Here is a 16,869-nt window from a genome sequence, read left to right on the forward strand (position 1 = left end):
ATGTGAGAAATAGCATTTGGTTGCTTCTAGTGAGCACCCGACCAGGGATAGAGCCCAAAACCTAGGTATTGCCCTGACTGGGAATCGAACTGGCACCCCTTTGCTCTACGGGACTACACTCACCCAACTGAGCCAGCCCCACTGGTCAGGGCATGATTCTGCATTTCTGATAAACTCCCAGGAGATGTCAGTGATGCTGGCCAGTGATGGGTTGTAAAACACTACACTTCCTCCCAGAATTCCCCAGGATTGGCCTCGGTTGCCTAAAACTCCCTTTCATTAGGTTCCTTCTGTTCTCAAGTCCCCAGCTCTTTCCAAGAGTGCTTCCTGGGATCACCTTCCAAACACACTATTTGTTTTCAAACCCCGATCCAAGTCTGCTTCCGCCTCCAGGGGCCCCCTGTCTGAGACAGGGAGACCCTCACCCCTGCTCCACCCTTCACACTGAGCACTAGGTCGGAGGCCCTGGAGCAGAAAGGATCAGGAGGTCCGACGTCTTGGGTTCCAGACTTTATTTATTTATTTTTCGAGGGGAAGGGAGGGAGAGAGGGTGAGAGACATCCATGTGAGAGAGAAACGTCGATCGCTTGCTGGTTGCCTTTTGTATGTACCCCAACTGGGAACCAAACCCACAACCCAGACATATGACCTGACCAGGAACCAAACCAGTGAGCCTTCACTTTTCAGTACGATGCTCAACCAAATGAGCAACACCAGTCAGGGGCAAAGTCTCAGGTTCAAGTCCTAGCTCCATGACCAGCTGTTAGACCCTTAGGAGGGTCACTTAACCTGTCCGGGCCAATTCCCTCATCTGACAACCACCACCACCCCACCCCCCACAGGGGCTGCTGACATGGTTAAGTAATCCGTGTAATCAAAGCTTTGGGCATATTCGATATTGGAGCCCAGCTTCTCTCCACAACTTTGCCACACCAGGGTGCATTCGTTCACACACACGTGCACACGCATGCACGCTCCCTGAAAGATGTCTCGAGACCAGACCCAGCGGTGCACAGGTAGCTGCTTTATTTCCTGCGCCGGCACATACACAGGCTGACAAGCAACAGGAGAGCGAGAAGCACTGCGGGGAGCAGGGCAGGCACAGGTGGGGGTCCTGCGCTCCTGGCTCCAGCTGTTGACGAGTAAAGGGTGGGAAATGGGAGAACATCTGGAAGGGCACCGAGGGGCGCACGGTGGGAGGGAGTGACTGGGCCTAGGGCAGGAGCCTGGGTGCTCACAGGCCGAGGCGGGGGGCAGGACAGCGGGGGAAGGCACAAGACTGGGCAGAGGGACTCCTCACCCACAGGTAGAGACACACCAGTGACAAACAGGAATTAGGGGCTCAGAAGAAAGGGGCCAAGAACGGAGATCCCTAAAAGTCGACAAGGACTCAGGAGCCACCTTTAGCTTGGGAGCCAAGGAATGAAGAGCATGCTGTTAGCAGGGTGCTCAGAGTAACTTCCTGGGCCAGGCCTACCCCCGGCCCTCAGCTCAGACCTCAGTCTGGTAGCTCGTGGGCCTCCCCTTGGGCTGCTCCTGCCCGGGGGCCACCTTGAGATCGGGGGCCACCTTGCGTTTGGGGGCCACCTTGCGATCCGGGACCAGCAACCACAGCCTTCGCACTGGCTGCAGAAGGAGGCCCGGGCGTCCTTCAGCACGTCTCGGAAGAGCGTCATGGCTTGGGCCCTCGACCTCCGGCTCGGGTTCATCAGGACATGGGGTGGGCTGGTGACAGATGGGGGTCCCGTTTTGGAGGGTGGGAAGGACAGGGGAGGCGGGTGGGACTTGGTTAGGCAGCAGAAGAAGGGGCTTCAGGCTGTCCGTGGGGCCTCTGCAGGCTGCTGGGAAACAGCAAACCCTGGAAGAGAAGGGTGGATGTGAACGGAGGGGCCTGAGGACCACAGGCCTGGCCTGGGCAGTGGGCAGAGGCTGGGGCCTGGGCAGCCCTAGCAGAAGACAGCCACCTCTGACAGTGACGCAGGTCTCCCACTGCCATACGGGTCACCATTCAGTTTACAACATGCACAGCCTCACCTGGTGACCCTAGTGAGGCCACCCTGTGGTGACCAAAGGGCCATCTGAGTGGAGGCAGTCCAGATATAACGGTGAGGCAGCCATCAGGTTATAAACATCACGGCTCATCCCGCAGACGGGCTCAGAGGAGGTGGAGGGGCCAGGGCGGTCGTTATGAATTAATAATGCAGAGACCAGGCTCAGATCCACCCTGGCTGTGTGACCTTGAACGAGTTACTCTGTTCTCTGAACCTCAGTTTCTTCCCCAAATAAATGGAGGTGATAATACCTACCCACAGGGGTGTGGAGATAAGATTAAAGATGATGACATGTGTCAGTGAATCATCGCTGATGTCTCATGAGCCCCTGGAGAAGGCAGGGCTCACACAGCCCCGCACACGGCCCGCACTCAGCAGGCTCAGGTCCCCAACCTTCCGCACTCCTAGCTGGGGAGAGGAGACCCTGACCCACGCCACCACCCTGCCGGAGGCCTTAGCCCACCTTCAGACTCACCCAGGGGACTTGTCCGACTGCCCTTGTTGATGGAGGCCTTTGCCGCAGAAGGCCCCGCTTCCTCCCAGGCCATGGGAGGGCGGCTGGCCCTGTCCTGCTTCAGCCTTCGAGAGTTCTTGGTCTGCACCCAGGGCTGCTACTCCATGGTCCTGTCCCCCATGTTTGTTTTGGCTTCCTGCTGCCTCTGCTGCAGGGTTAGGGAGTCTTGGGGGTGGGGAAGAACGAGGGTGGTGGGAAAGGGGGTGGGCAGAGACAGGAAGCTGAGGCGCAAGGGAAGGAAGCTACAGTCCTGGCCCTGATCCCCAGCCCAGCCCCCAGGAGAAAAGGGGGTGGAGATCCGGAATCCTATGCAAATTCCATGTAAATGAGCATTGGGGCCCATCCCAGCTGAGGGGAACCTGAGGTGTCTAGGCAAGTGATACACAAAGTCCATGCAAATCAGCACACTGGGTGGGGCCAGGCTGGGGTAAGTGAGCACTTGGTGGGGGCTCACCTACCCTCACCTTTCATCGGCTTGACGATCTGCAGCTTGTCCGTCTGGCTGGAGGGAGGCCCCATGGGAGCACTCACCTTTCTGGGGTGTCTTCTGCCTCGGCTGCTGCCTGTAATGGGTGTCCTGCCAGTTGGCCAGTTGCTGGAGGACATGCTTAATGTCCAGGTGTGAGAGGCCCAAGCTGCTGGCCTCCAGGTCTGAGGTCACCACATTCCTCGGGGCCGCCTCATCCAGTTCCAGCTCTACCTCCTCCCAGGCCTCAGCCTCCTCCAACACCAGCTCCGCGTGGTCCGTCACCCTGTCCTCGGGCGGCACTACCTCCTCTATGGCCCCCAGATCCTCCTCAGGCACCAGCAGCTCCACGAGTGTGAACTCCTCTGCCGGCATGGACCCCTCCTCGGCCTCGAACCCTGGCTCCTGCTCCTGCTCCTGTTCCTGCTCCTGGTCCTCACTGCAGTACAGCTCACACCTGGGCAGGAAGACGAAGGCTTACCATGCCCCCGCCTGCCAGCCCCAGCATCGCCATGGGGGTCGAGGGCTGAGGAGTAATCCCACCCTCTGCTCAGTCTATACACAGACCCAGAACTACAACACAGTTCTGTCCCAGCCGGGAGGGAGGGGAACTGGGTGCCCCTTCAAGGTATCAAACTCGCAGCCACCCCAGAGCTCACAGCAGGAAGGAGGAAGAGGGTCTCTAACACCGCCCAGGCCCTGCCCTCCCTGAGCCCCCAACCCTGCTGCTCAGCAGGGACTAACAGGGATAATATTGCCACTGCCCCCTCTTTCATTATTTAACCTCTACACCCCAGCCCACAGCTAGTTTTCATAGTAAGGCTCAGACAGGTCACGTGGTTTGCTCAAGGACACACAGCCAAGAAAGGGATCAAAACTAGGACTCAGGCCCAGGTGTTCCCAGCTCCAAGGCCACTGTCCATGTGCCTCCCAGCCCTGGGCAGGGAAAGGGAAGGCTCCGGTGTCCACTAGGGGCTGCCTGAAATCGGACAGCCACCAATGGGGCAAGATCTGAAGTAAAAGGAAGCAGCTTCTTCCCAGAATGACTTTCTACTCAACAGAAATCTGGGCCTCGTCCAGGGCTAGGGGGGCACAGAGCCAGCTTCAGGCAGCTGTCTGGCTGCTGAGAGGTGAGGGGAGGTGACAGGGGTGCCCCTGGTTGGCTTACCCCAGGTTTAGAGTCTCCTCTGAGTTTATTTCAGAATTCCTTCAACAGAGGGAAGGACCATCACAGTACAAGGCAACGGAAGCTAAAACCGCCAGGTCCCTGGGGCCCCAGCAGGCAGGAACCCCAGGGAGAACTGAGCAGCCCAGACCCAGACCCTGGGGTTACAGAAAAGGCCAGTGGGGTGGGAGGGGCTGGGCAGCGAACAAGGTGGGAGAGGGAGGCAGGAGGACGGGCGCTGCCTTGAAGGAAGGTAGATACAGGAGGGCAAAGCCTCGCACTGCAGGAAAGGCGAGAGTGGGTGCGGGTCAGCAGGGCCCGGGGCCCGGCCACGTACCCTTCCATAATGTACAGAGGGTCCAAGACGATTCTCCTCACAGACCGTTTGCGCTCCTTAGCCGGGGACTCCTGGCAACCTGGAAGCTCCTCCTATAGAGTAGGGGGGACATGACCAGAGGGTCCCCACTGAGCCCCACCCACACTTCCAGAGACAGAAAGGGACTGAGGATAGAAATCATCCAGCAGGGCTGAGACACGGGGGACAGGAGTGGAAAGGCCTCGGGCAGGAGGTCCTCACCGCAGGGCCATTGTGTGCAGAGTGGGCGGCAGAGCCCGTGGACGCAGGGGCTCGCTGGCGGAGGGGGTTCTCCTGGTCCTCAGTCAGCACACCCCCACACTCCATGTACTTCTCCCGAAGGTCCTGCAGCTGGAACCCACCACAGGAGCTGCTGGGACTCGGGCACCCCCAGCCCACCACCTCCCCAGGGGGCCAGAAAGCTGGGCCAAGAGGCAGGAGGCCCAGACTGCAGACCCAAAGGACACACAGGGTGACCCCAGGAGGTACCCAGACTCCACTCCACTCAGACCCCGACTGAACCTCCACCTGTCGGGCCCAGTGCCAGACACTGAGGGCGAAGAGACAGACCCACCCCTGGTGCCAGGAGCTTGTCCTCTTGGGAGAGTCCGGGAGGAGGCTCTCAAGGACCAGGGCAGGAACCCGGGGGGGGGGGGGGGGCTCACCTCGTCTTGGAGCTGCATCTGGATCTCTTTCTCCGAAGCCAGCTGCTGCTGCAACCTCTCGGTCTCAGCCCCATACTGGAAGAACCGAAGCCCGGTGAGCCCCACCCAGAGCATCCAGCTGCCGTGCACCCCCTGCCTCGGGCAAGTCCTCCCAGGCACATCAGTGAGTCTTTGGCAGCCCTTTCAATGGGAAGTCACATGAAATCAGGCCAAAAGGGGAAGAGGGGGGTGTGTGGCCTGGTTCCTGGACCTCTTTGGCCCCGTTCTTGGGATGAGGGGGCAAGATCACGGGCTCTCTGAGGCCTCCTCCAACTCTTATCTCTGGCCTGGGGCTAAGCTGACAGCTCCGGGAGGTAGGGGCAGGGAAATGGTCCCTTGGCGCCATGACACAGGGAGGGAGCCTCACACACACCCCGACTCACCGACTGGCAGCGCTGCTGCAGGCTGGTGACCTGGGTCCGCAGCTGGGTGACCTCCTCCTGCTGCTGGTCATAGTTCTCCATCCTGAGCACCAGCACCTCCGACAGCTCGGCCATCTGCTGGCTGGCCTCCGCTGAGGAGGAGTGGGGACAGGGAGTCAGTTCTGGTCCTCCCAGAGGCCTCTGTCCACCCCCACCCTCAGATCCTGCAGAGTACCCTTGGGTCCGCCGGGGTAGCATTCCTAACTCAGGTCTCCTTCCCAATAAACCGTTACTGACTGACGTGGAGCAGGGCACTGGGTGCGCGGTCAGCCAGACCTGGTCCCAGCCCCACTGAACTCAAGTCTAGCAAGACGAGGACTGATGGGAATAGAAGTCACAATGGTGCACACTGCTGACTGCGACGGAGCAGCTGTGAAGGACTCAGCCCGGCCTTGTTTTGCAAAATCTCGAAGTGAAGACCTCCAGGGGGCACAGAGGGCTCAGCCAGGCAGAAGAAAAGGCCCAGGCTGGGTGTGGGGAGGCCCAGAGGACATCACAGGAGGCTGGGACGAAGCAGCTGGGGCAGGGGGCAGATCTCAGAGGCTGGCGGGGAGGTTGGGCTTTATCCTTCAGCCAATGGGAAGTTATTGGGGAGGTTCAGGAAGAAGAGTGACACAGGCAAACGCGCTTTCAGGAAAGTCATTTAGGCTGTGTGCAAAGGGACCTGGGAAGGCCGGAGCGGAGACAGGGAGGCCAGTTCAGAAGTGGCCTGGGCTAGCAGCAGCCGGGGTAGGGAGGAAGAGAGAGAGACTTGAGCCTTTCCTAGAAGGAAGGAGCCACAGAATGGGAGGATTGGCTCCCCCTTTAGGGGTCTGGGGACCCATGGAGCCGTTCAGGAAGCCAGGGAACACAGGGAAAGAAGGATGAGGTTCGAGGTGAGGGGAAGAGCGGTTGCCGCTTCAACGCTGCATCCCACCAGCCAGGCCGAGCTCTTGGGGCCCAAACACCATGCCTGGCCCACCTTCATCAACACGCAGGGCCACGCACAGCTGCCGTCTGAGGCAGGACTCTGAAGTGCCCTGGCCCCGGAGCCTCGGGTGCCTGGTCTCTGGGAGGTCACAGCTCCCTCCCTGCTTCGCTTCCAGCCCTTTTCCCCTTGTCCCAGATAACAAAAGGAGACCGGCTTCGAGGAGACCACAGCCTCTGTACAGCTCTTTACAGTTTGCACAAAGCATTTCCTCAGCTGTAACCCCTGGAGAGGTCAGGAGGGCTGAGATTATCAATCCCCATTCTAAAGATGAAGGTTCAGAAAGGTCATGGAACTTGTCCAAGTTCACACAGCTAGGAAGTGCCTGGACTGGGACTTGAACTCAGGTCTCGGGTCCTGAGTTCTGCCCTCTGCTCCAAGAAACAACTTCACGTACCAAACCGCTCCACGCATTCCAGAATAAGCATCTCCCCCTCAAGGACGTCAAGTTGAGAAACCTGGAAGGAGGGAGAGAGGAAGGAGCAGGCCGGTCAACATCCCCTGCCCGCGGGCTAGCCCTCTTCCCGAGTCTCACCTCCTCTCTCAGCTGCCCGTTCTCCTCCTCCAGCAGCCTCAGCTGCTTCTGCAGGGCTTCCAGCTGCGGGCAGTGGTGCGGCAGCTCCGGCTCGCTCGGCAGCGTCCTAGGGAGGGGAGCGATGGGGGTCAGGGTGCTGCCAGGGGTCAGGCTGGGGAGGGCAGCTCCCAGCCCTCCTGGGCTAAGTGTGGCACCTCAGTCAGCCCCTGCTGACAGGCACAGTGGCCGTCCAGGCCCCTGTCTGCAAACAAGAAACCTGGATCGTCCAGTACAAAGGCAGGGCACTCACAGCTCAGGGGCTTCATAGGGATGATCACACTGCTGCTGCTGCTCCTCCTCTTCCTCTTCTTCTTCCTCTTCTTCTCTCTCCTCCTCCTCCTCATCATCATCATCATCGTCGGAGTCTGAGTAGAGCTGAAGGAGGTCATCCCGCAAGCTCACCTGGTGTCTAAGGTGTAAAATCTGGCAGGGGGAGAGTGGCCCTGGGTCAGAGCGGGGCGCAGGAGCTGCAGGTCGGCCCGGAGGGCACGCCCCTCACTCCCTCCCCTGCCCAGTTACCTCCTCCCTGGCCGAGCCCAGCATGGCTTCCAGCTTGCTGTTCTCCTCCATCAGAACACCGTTCTGTTTCACCAGGGACTGGTCTATGTGAGCCGCTGTATCCAGGTCCCACTCTCTCTGCAGGGGGACCCCCATCCATGGGAAATAAATTCCTGGGGTTTCTGGGGTCTCCCAGACCCGTGGGAGAAGCAAGGGAGCGCGCAGGGGTCAGAGGGAAGCTAGGCAAGTCGCGCAAGAGTCTGCCCTTCACCGGAGGTGGGGCCTGACTCGGTTTCCCCTTATGGAAAAAGAGCAGATCAGACCAGCTGACTCCAAAAGCTCTTCCAGCCTGGACATCTTACCTTCACCTGCTTTCCATAAGCGGGACTCTCAGCTTGGCCCCTAGAGAGGCGGCCAGGCAGGAAACAGACAAGACCCCCGCCCCTACAGGACAGAACGCAGACAGGGACCCGGCTAAAGTCCGGGCGGGCTCAGTGTGGGGCAGGGTGGCAGCACACCTCCTCTGGCAAGTCGGTCATCACTGTGACATCCCCTTGGGTGGCCTTCTTGACTGACAGGGGTTGGTCCGGACACAGTGCTGCAAGAGAAAGTGGAGCAGCCAGGTCAGCGGAAGGGGGGCGTCAGCCTGCTGCCCTGCATCCTCTCTTCCCTGCCCTGTGCCCACTCTCCCTCGACAACATGGGTTAGCAACAAGAGGGGAGACGACTGGGCTCCTTCCTGCTCCCGCCGTCCCCTCCCCTCCATATCTCCCAGGACTCAGTATTCTCTTCCCTGCTCCCAGAGCCAACAGGACTCTTTTCCTTTCTTCCTTTTTTCGCCGCCCCCCCCCTCCCCCGGAGGGGTTAGGAGACCACAATCCTCCAGACTCAGGTGGAAATGGGCTCTCAGGATGCCTGGCTCCCTGGCACTGGGAGAACCCGCAGACTGACTCGTCGCCCCTTAACCAGAGGGGAGCTATGGCCAGCTCGTCGGGGCCTCGCGGGTCATAAAAACAGGCGCAGTCACCACCCCTGCACCTGTTGCGCGCGGAGAGGAGAGGGAACGCGATTTCTCTGGCACTGGAGTCGGAGCACCTGAGCTTCCAGACCCAATCCACAGATCTCCAGAGAGGGAGGGGAGGGAAAAGAAGGGGCAGAGTCTGCCTGAGGGCCTGCCCACCCCCAGGCTGGAGGGAGCTGGGGAGAGCTGCACCTTAACCCGCCCCGCAGCCAAGAGGTTGGCAAAACCTCCCCCTCTGCCCACCCACCTTCCGGTGGCTGGCGCTGCGGGCCAGCGCAGGCTCAGAGCGCGCGGACAGCGCCCTCCCGCAGCCCCCGCCCCTCTCCTGGCACTGCGGTAGACCCGGGAGGTGGGCACGAGAGTGCGCAGATCTGGCGCAGCAACAGGCGCGCAGTGGGGGCGGGGGAGCGCGCGGGCCCCGGGACCTGACCCACTGACGGAAATCAGGGACCGAGAGAAGGGGAGGAGGTGGGGAAGAGGCGACCGGATGGGCACTGCAGGCAGTGACAACGCGTGGGCGGGTGGAGGAGCGGGACCGACGCGCCTGGACCCGACGGCGCCCCCTCCTCCCCTAAGCTGCCCTAGCCCTCCCCGGCTTCGGGGTCCCGGGACCAGGTTGGTTTACCTTCCTCCTGCTCCCGAATAAAGGTGGAGCGCTCCGGGCGCGACACCCACGGCCGCCGGCCAGTGCAGGTGGCCTGCGTCTCCCAGACGTCCGCTGCCTTTCCCGTCCCCAGTTCAGGGGTCTGGGGAGCAGGAGACCCTTGGAATATGGAGTGGGTCCTCGGCGCGTCCGAGTTGCCGGGCACAGACTGGGCATCCCCGTGGACCGGGGCGAGTGAGGCTCCCGCCTCTGACCCAGCCTGGGAAACCGGGCAAGCTCCGGCTGGGGGTCCCGAGACGGAAGGGGATCCGGACCCCCCTACCGGTCCCGCAGCGGGCGCCCGCTCGGCGGAGGGCTCTGGAGCGGGACTGGCTGCGGGCGGGGGTGCGGGGGTCATCGCTGGGGAGTCCCCGGGCCCATCCCCGGCGCAGCCCTCGCCCGATTCCATCGGGCGCATCTCGGGACAGCAGTCAGCCGTCACAGCTCGGCCTTTATAACCTGCGCCTGGCTCGGCGCCCACCGGGCCGATCCACGAGCGGGAGGGGGCGGCCGAGGAGCAACTAGTGGTGCTCAGGCCCGCAGCTCGCGCGTGGGCGAGCTCGTGGTGGCAGAAAAAAAGAGGAAAAACAATTAAAGTGGAGCCAGAGACTCGAACGAGGGTTCCAGCTGGTTCGCGCGGGCTTGGCTATGAGTGCACGGCTTCTCCTCCCCTCTCCACCTCCAGAGAATGGTTCTGCCCCAAACCTCAGCTTCTGGGGGCACTCGGAAGTCCTTAATTGGGAGCACCCCCTTCCTCCTCTCTTTCCTGGAGTTGGCCTGTGAGTTTGGGCAACATCGTGTCTTTCTTTCCCCGAGGGCTGAGAGATCAACCCAGACCCCAGGACGGTCTCCACGCGCTGCCCACTCTGGCGCGTCACACACTCTCGAACCCTCGCGTCCACACTGCCGTACTCCAGCCCTGGACAGCCCTCTCTCTCATTCCTTCATTGGCCTTATTGCCTTTCCTCCAGATTTACCTCCAGCGCGCACTCACCTTGCCCGTCTCTCTCCACCCTGGCAAACACCTGTTCTTTCCGGAGACCCGCTCGGACGTGTCCAGGTAAAGGCAGCTCCGCCACCCTCTCCCGCCGCCCCAGAGCATCCCTCATCCGAAGGCCAGCAGTGGTCGGAGTGCGTGTGCACCCCTTCTGCGCAGGGGCATGTCCCCCCTGCGCCCAGCACGGGACGGACAGCTACGGGGTCGCCGGAAATCCTGAGTGAACTGTAGGCGCCAGAAGAGTCCAGTGGCCATTTCTAAGCCTTGGGACTGGGGCAGCCTGCAGGCCCAGAAAGAGAGGGCCAGTCAATGCTTCTTTGAAGACGTCGGGATGGATCTTGGTGCCCTGGTCCCCTTCTCTTCAGTACCCAATCAGTCACCAAGTCTGGTTCAATTTACTGCCTAGATATTTCTGGTATCTCCCCTCTAAAGCTCCTCTGCGTTGAGGCCTCTCCCCAGACGGTGCTGACCTCCGCCCGGCACCCTCCATCGATGTGGGTCCATCTCCAGTCCATCCCTCCCACTCCCACTCCCGTCAAGTGTAAGAAATTCCAGGAGCTCCTTCCCCAGACACAGCCACCACTCGGAGCCTGAGCCCAGGACAGGGCCCCGAGGTGCATCTGGGGCGGAGGCTTGCTGACCAGGTGCCCTCAGGGTCAGACGCCCAGGACACGTCAGGGACAAGAGACACAACCCAGGAAGGAGGATCAGAGTACCCTGCCCATCCGCCCTCCGGGGGAGCGTGTGGTCAGAATGTTTCCCTCTATCTGCGCTCGTTTATTCATTCATGAATACCGATTACTCCGTCAATATGAAGACCAGGCGCTGAGTCTCAGCTCGTTCAGGCTGCTGCAACGAAAGGCCAGAGAGCGGGCAGCTCCCAAACGACAAGACTTTGTTTCTCACGGTTCTGGAGGCTGGAAGTCCAAGACCCCCTGTCTGGTGAGGGCCCACTTCCCGGTTCACAGATGACCACCTTTCCCCGTGGTGTCCTCCCACGGCAGAAGGGGGGAGGGAGGTCTCTTTTTTAAGACCACAGTTCCCTTCCGTGAGAATTCACGACCTAATCACTCCCCAAAGGCCCCGCCTCCAAATACCATCACACGGGGCAGGGGGGTGGTTAGAGTTTCAACACACCAACTCGGGGGACACAAACATTTAGTCCATAACAACCCTATCCCTCTTTTTTTTAAAAAAAAAAGCTGGTGTGGCTCAGTGGATTGAGCGCAGCCTGCGAACCAAAGGGTCACCAGTTCGATTCCCAGTCAGGGCACATGCCTGGGTTGCAGGCCAGTTCCCTTCAGGGGACACACGAGAAGCAACCATACGTTGATATTTCTCTTCCTCTCTCCTTCGCTTCCCCTCTAAAGATAAATAAAGTCTTTAAAAAATAAATAGAAACAAATAAATAAAATCTTAAAAAAATAAAACAGCTATAATTTGCATACCCTAAAGTTTGCACTTGAACGTGTCCATCCATGGATTTGGGTGCACTCCCAGAATGTGCAGTCACCGCCCGCATCTGACTCAGAACCTTTCACCTCCCAGAATGAGACCCCCCCACCCACTGGCACGGCTAGAAAGTGGTTTCTAAAGCACTAACACACAGACACACATCACCCCTGGCGACTCCCCATCTTCCACAAGAAGGACTGAAGTCAGCTGTCAGCCCCTCCTTCCAATCTCACATAGTTTTACCGTCGCCATGCCAACGGGGGCCACATTCACACCCTCCCGGTCGGGGTCCCGCCTGCACCTCTGCATCCCCTCCACTCCAGCCCCACAGGACTCGCAGCTCTGGGACGTGTCATACTTTCATTCATTGTGAAGCTGGCGCTCTGGAGAGGAGCGGCTCCCCACTAGCCAGACAGTCGCCCCGTGTCTGCGAGAGCTCTGCGGTCCAACACCCGGCGCAGACGGGACGACAGACAGGCCCATTCAGCGCCTGCTGAACAGACACGTTTGCTGAACTGGATTATCCCCGCTCCTGACAAAGCAGTCCTGAGGCCCCTGGGAAGTTTGGGGAGAAGGAGGAGGAAATGGAGTGAAGACGGAGAGATGAAGAGGACCCTGCCCATCCCCAGGGGGCAGCACCGTCTGGGTCCAGGCACAGGCGCCCGGCCACTCCAGCTCCAGCCACCAGAGAGCAGTGCCACCCACATCATGCCACCACCTTCCAGCTTGTCAGGGACAAGGTCGGTCAGTCACCCCACCGAAGAGGCAGAGAGGGCAAAGCGGCCCATTTCACAGAGAAATTAAGGCTCAGGCCCTGGGCTGCTCTTCCAGTAAAGGTTTTGGCCCAGCCGCTATCTGCCATAGCCCAGAAGGCCCCGCAGGCACCGCTGGAGTGACGTCTTTGAGTCACGAGCCCCTTCCCATCCGGTCGCTGCTCTGACCCAAGAGGTCAGCAGGGCCAGTCCCTCAGCCTCCTGCCCTCCAACTCCTGCCGGACCAGAGAGAGGACAGAAGGAGGCACACCCCCCACGAGAGCTGTGAGTTTGGGGCGCAGTCACTCTGACACCCCGCCTTGGGCAGCACACACCTGGCTCAGGCCACCTCCCCCGGCCTGACCTGGGAAAAAGTCACCTGGGACTGGGTGCCCCATGGCAAGAGTCCCTGAGGGTCCGTGCCAGGGGTCTAGGCAGGGCCAGGCTCGAGAACTAACTACCTTCCGTGCCCTACTGGGGAGCAGGACAGAGAGGGTGTCCTGGACGGGGGACAGGTGAGAACCCCCCCGCCACACACATACACAGACACACACACACTCCCATTGTCTCTGGCAGGCCCCAGGGCCCCCTCTCTCCTTTACCCCCTCCGAGGTCCTTGGCCAGACCCCTGGGGCCCTAAGCTTCCAACCCCTTCCCCTGGCCTGGGACAAGGAGAGGGAATATGTTGGGGACCTGCGCAGCCTGCTGTCCTGTTTTCTAGGAGCCCCTGGCAGGGACAGGGAAGGGAGAGAAGGCAGGGGAGTTACCTGGGTGACAGTGAGGGGTGGCCAGGATCTTAGGGAGAGAGCCAAGTCCGCCGTTCTGACCCAGCCACGCCCTCTCCCGCCTGGAGGCTCTTGTCTTCACGGCACCCGCCCGGGCTTTAGGCCCCTCCTGCTCACCTCGGCTCTCGTGCTGAGGTCGGGCCCCTCTTCGAAGCCCCCCTGCTCCCAGATCTTTGTGGCAGCCTCTCTTGCTTCTCGCTGTAAGATTCTATTACTTACAAGATGATTGTTTATTTTTTAAATATTTTATTTATTTATTTTCAGAGAGCGGGGAAGGGAGGGAGAAGAAAAAGGAAGAGAAACATCGATAGGCAAGAAATACCTGCAACCAACCCAGGCATGTGCCCCGACCGGGAATCGAACCGGCGGCCTTTTGGCCCACAGGACGGCACACAATCCACTGAGCCAAACCAGCCAGGGCACAAGATGATTGTTTAGGTAACATGGAGGGCAGTGTCTGTTCTGCATCCTTAGGACTCCAGTTTCAGTGGACACTCAGGTCTCATTGAATGAACACAATGGATTTTTCTGGCGAGCCTGCAGTGGGGGTAGTAACTCGCAAAAGCTCTGGAGAGGGCTCACCTTTCTACCCTCTAAGGGTGCCAGCCTCGAGCTCTGGACTCCAGGACCAGTGCTCCTCCATGCCCAGGGCAGGTCAGCCCCACCGGGAAGGCTCCAGGGGGTGCCGGTTGGGAGACGAGGAATTCCAGCAAGGACAGGAACCGCAGGCCCTGGGTGGGACACCCCCAGCACAGTCAACTCCCCCCACTTCTCATTCATAGCCCCGTCAGCTCAGCCCCCACTCGCTTTCTCAAGGAGCCAAAGGCGGAGGCCTCCGTGAGCTATGGATCTGCGTCCGGCAGGCAGGCAGGTCATAGGGCCGGGCCTGACCCGGGAGGCTCCGCTGGGAGCAGCTGGGAGTGATGAGAAGGGACCCACAGCGCCCACCGTGAGGGAGGGCGGCACAGTCAGTGGTGTCCAGCCCATGGGCGGGCAATGACTGTGAGCTGTGATGTTCTTTGGCCCTTGGGCCTCCTGAGCGACCTCCGGCCCCGGGGAGAACACTGAGGAGCCCCTCACTCTCCAACTTCTGTCCCCAGAGTCAGCAGCTTCCTCTGGGTTTGTGTCCAGATGCTAAGCCTTTCCCAGGGCAATTCATGGGGTTACAGGCAGGGAGGGAGGAACCCACATTCACTGAGCCACCCCAGGTCCATGCTTTGTGTTATTTTATTTTATCGCCCCTGGAAGGATGTTACAGATAGTCATCTGTAGGCCCAGATGGGACGGCCAGTGGTTATCCTAGGCCACGTGACTTATCCAAGATGACAGAGCAGAAAGCATCAGGGACAAAGGATCACGAAGTTTGTCTGACCCAGAGCTCCTGTGCTCCCACTGCTCCAGTCTCCCAGCTCAGGGAAGGTGCAGGGGAGCCTGTGCCCCGCCACCCCGGACCTCTGTCCCTGTAACAACAGCAACAGGCCTGCTGTCAGATCTTATAAGGTGACGTATTAACAGGGGCACCCATGTATCTCCATAGCCTCACGCATTTAAAATACTTCCATCACTGTATCTCAGTATAATAGATTTAGATTTTGTGTATGTGATAGGCTTCCTTTACAATCTTACACATCTTATCTTGGGCATTTGAAAAGGCTATTCCGAGAAGGGACCCGCAGACGCCCCCTGAGGCACAAAAGCGGTTCGAAACCCCTGGGCTACAGAAATGCCCTGACACACTTCCAGGTGACACCCCAGGTGTCTGATTTTGCTTAAACTCACTTAACAAGATGAGGCTGGTGGAGCGGACAAGACGGGAGAAGGTTAGTAACGACTGAGGTTGGGTGACCGGGACATGGAGACTCGGTTCTCTCTACTTGTACGTATGTTTGGTCGTTTTCCCATAGAGAGTTCTGGTAGAGGTATTCAAACCTTCATAAGGAACAAGATGGTATTCCTTAAAAGTAGATAAACAAAAGGGTTATAAGCCACCTGTGGTTCTGCGGCCACCCGGAGTGACCGCTGTTGAGTCTGCCAACATATACTTTGAGTTTTGTTTCGGCTTTGTTTGTGTAGCCGGTGACACATTTTTCATGCTGATAAGTGGCTGATCAGTCTCAGTTCAGTGACCCCCCGGAAGTCAATAACCCCTTGGTGAGTGACTCAGCCGATGAGCGGAGCCAGCCCGTGGACAGGCCGTGCTGATCGCTGACCCCAGGCTATTCCTCAAGGCCCGGGTCTCCCCAGAATCCTGGTCCAGGAAGCCAAGAGCGTTCTCTGCCTGCTCCACCGGCATCACCGTCACTGGACTCCAGGAGGGCCTTGGGCTGAACATCTAAGTCTCAGGTGGTTATTTAATTTTTCCTGCGTGAAGTGTTTGTGCAAGGGCTCTCCATGTGCTGGAGGTCACCCCACCTGAGCGCCTTGCACCTGGCAGGGGCTCCAGAAAGGTGTGTGGGCACCTTAGTCCTGTTGGAGGGCTGTCACAACGGGGGTACGGCAGTGCCGGATGCACAGGCAGGGCCGGGTCTGTGTGCCCAGAGAGGGTGGCGGTGCCCACGCCTGCCCTGAGCGCTCAGCACCCGCTCAACAAGGGATGTCGCAGAGAGCCTTGGCGGAGAGCAAGCTCTGCCTGGACCTCAGTGCTCCTCATCTGTGAAATGGGCTTAATGGATTGAGGAACTGCTGAGCAGGGACTTCATGCCTTGTAGCAGGTGTTTCAGCAAGTGACCTCAGGGGTCGCCTCTCCAGACCAGAAACAGGTGGCTCTGGGGGAGGGAGCCCAGGGAACAAAGGTTCTCATCCCTTCCCCTCGGGGGCTGGAGAACAAAGAGCAGGGACATGTTTTTAGAATTTTCTAGAGCAGGCCTTGCTTTAATAACTCACTGTTTTTAATAACTTACTCCTTTTTCATCAACAGGTTGTTTTTAAGAGCAGTTTTAGGTCCACGAATGATAACTCGTTTCTAAGACTTGTTTCAGTGACTGGTTATTGAAACCCCACTGTGCTGGATGCTGCCCCTCATCCCAGCTTGCCCCCAATATTTCAGGCCTTGGTTGTGCCATCAAGAGAGGAAGCCCCCCTTGCCATCATCAGCGTGGCCCCTGCCATTGTGCCAGGTCAGTGTCAGTCTCCACGGGCATTGCTGATACCCACAGAGGTGGACGTGCAGACGGAAGGTCCTGGCAGTGACCTGCCCCCAGACAGACGGGGCCAGGCTTCCTCGGGTGTGGCTGCGCAGCCAGGTCTGTCCACCTCACCTGAGCCTGCGTTTCCCCTTCTGGTCTGCTACCTGGTCAGCGACTTTGCTGAAACCCAGGCGCTCAGCTCTTCGCTGCCCATCCCACTGAGCCTGCCGACAAGGATGAGGCTGCTCAGGTCTCATTCCTAGTCGCTGCTTGTCTACCCATGTCGCCTATGTCCCTTCTCACTCTACTTTCAGAACCTGGGTTTTTATCAAGGGGACAATGTGTGCAGCTGAAGCCTTTTCGATTTCCCAGCTTC

General features: G+C 59.4%; 1 protein-coding gene across 5 annotated transcripts; it reads right to left on the bottom strand.

Annotated features, from left to right (window-relative positions):
* Positions 1-509: 509 nt before the first annotated feature.
* HAP1 (huntingtin associated protein 1) lies at positions 510-9,795 on the bottom strand. Of its 5 annotated transcripts, none has more exons than XM_037129797.2 (13): positions 9,362-9,795; positions 8,235-8,314; positions 7,738-7,854; positions 7,469-7,641; positions 7,180-7,285; positions 7,042-7,102; positions 5,639-5,769; positions 5,217-5,291; positions 4,774-4,902; positions 4,534-4,625; positions 3,030-3,488; positions 2,527-2,730; positions 510-1,858 (listed from the first exon to the last, which is right to left on the bottom strand). In XM_037129797.2, the coding sequence occupies exons 1-13, from the start codon at positions 9,786-9,788 to the stop codon at positions 1,492-1,494; spliced, it is 2,421 nt and encodes an 806-aa protein (XP_036985692.2). In that variant the 5' UTR covers positions 9,789-9,795; the 3' UTR covers positions 510-1,491. The 5 variants fall into 5 exon arrangements, 3 of the variants coding, with proteins under 3 accessions (XP_036985692.2, XP_036985695.2, XP_036985694.2); XR_005080221.2 differs by lacking the exon at positions 510-1,858 and having other exon boundaries at positions 2,642-2,730; positions 3,030-3,128; positions 3,338-3,488; XR_005080222.2 differs by lacking the exon at positions 510-1,858 and having other exon boundaries at positions 2,648-2,730; positions 3,024-3,128; positions 3,338-3,488.
* Positions 9,796-16,869: the final 7,074 nt, after the last annotated feature.

This window comes from Artibeus jamaicensis, unplaced genomic scaffold, assembly GCF_021234435.1.
Source record: "Artibeus jamaicensis isolate MK-2021 breed Jamaican fruit bat unplaced genomic scaffold, CSHL_Jam_final contig_2259, whole genome shotgun sequence".
In the NCBI taxonomy this organism is placed as follows: domain Eukaryota; kingdom Metazoa; phylum Chordata; class Mammalia; order Chiroptera; family Phyllostomidae; genus Artibeus; species Artibeus jamaicensis.

Excerpts from the sequence above, each read along its gene's own strand:
- HAP1 (XM_037129797.2), bottom strand. The coding sequence starts at position 9,788 with ATGGAATCGGGCGAGGGCTGCGCCGGGGATGGGCCCGGGGACTCCCCA. Across the intron at positions 2,731-3,029 it reads GATCGTCAAGCCGATGAAAG|ACTCCCTAACCCTGCAGCAG; the intron begins GTGAGGGTAGGT and ends CCCACCCCCAAG. Across the intron at positions 1,859-2,526 it reads CAGTCGGACAAGTCCCCTGG|GGTTTGCTGTTTCCCAGCAG; the intron begins GTGAGTCTGAAG and ends CTTCTCTTCCAG.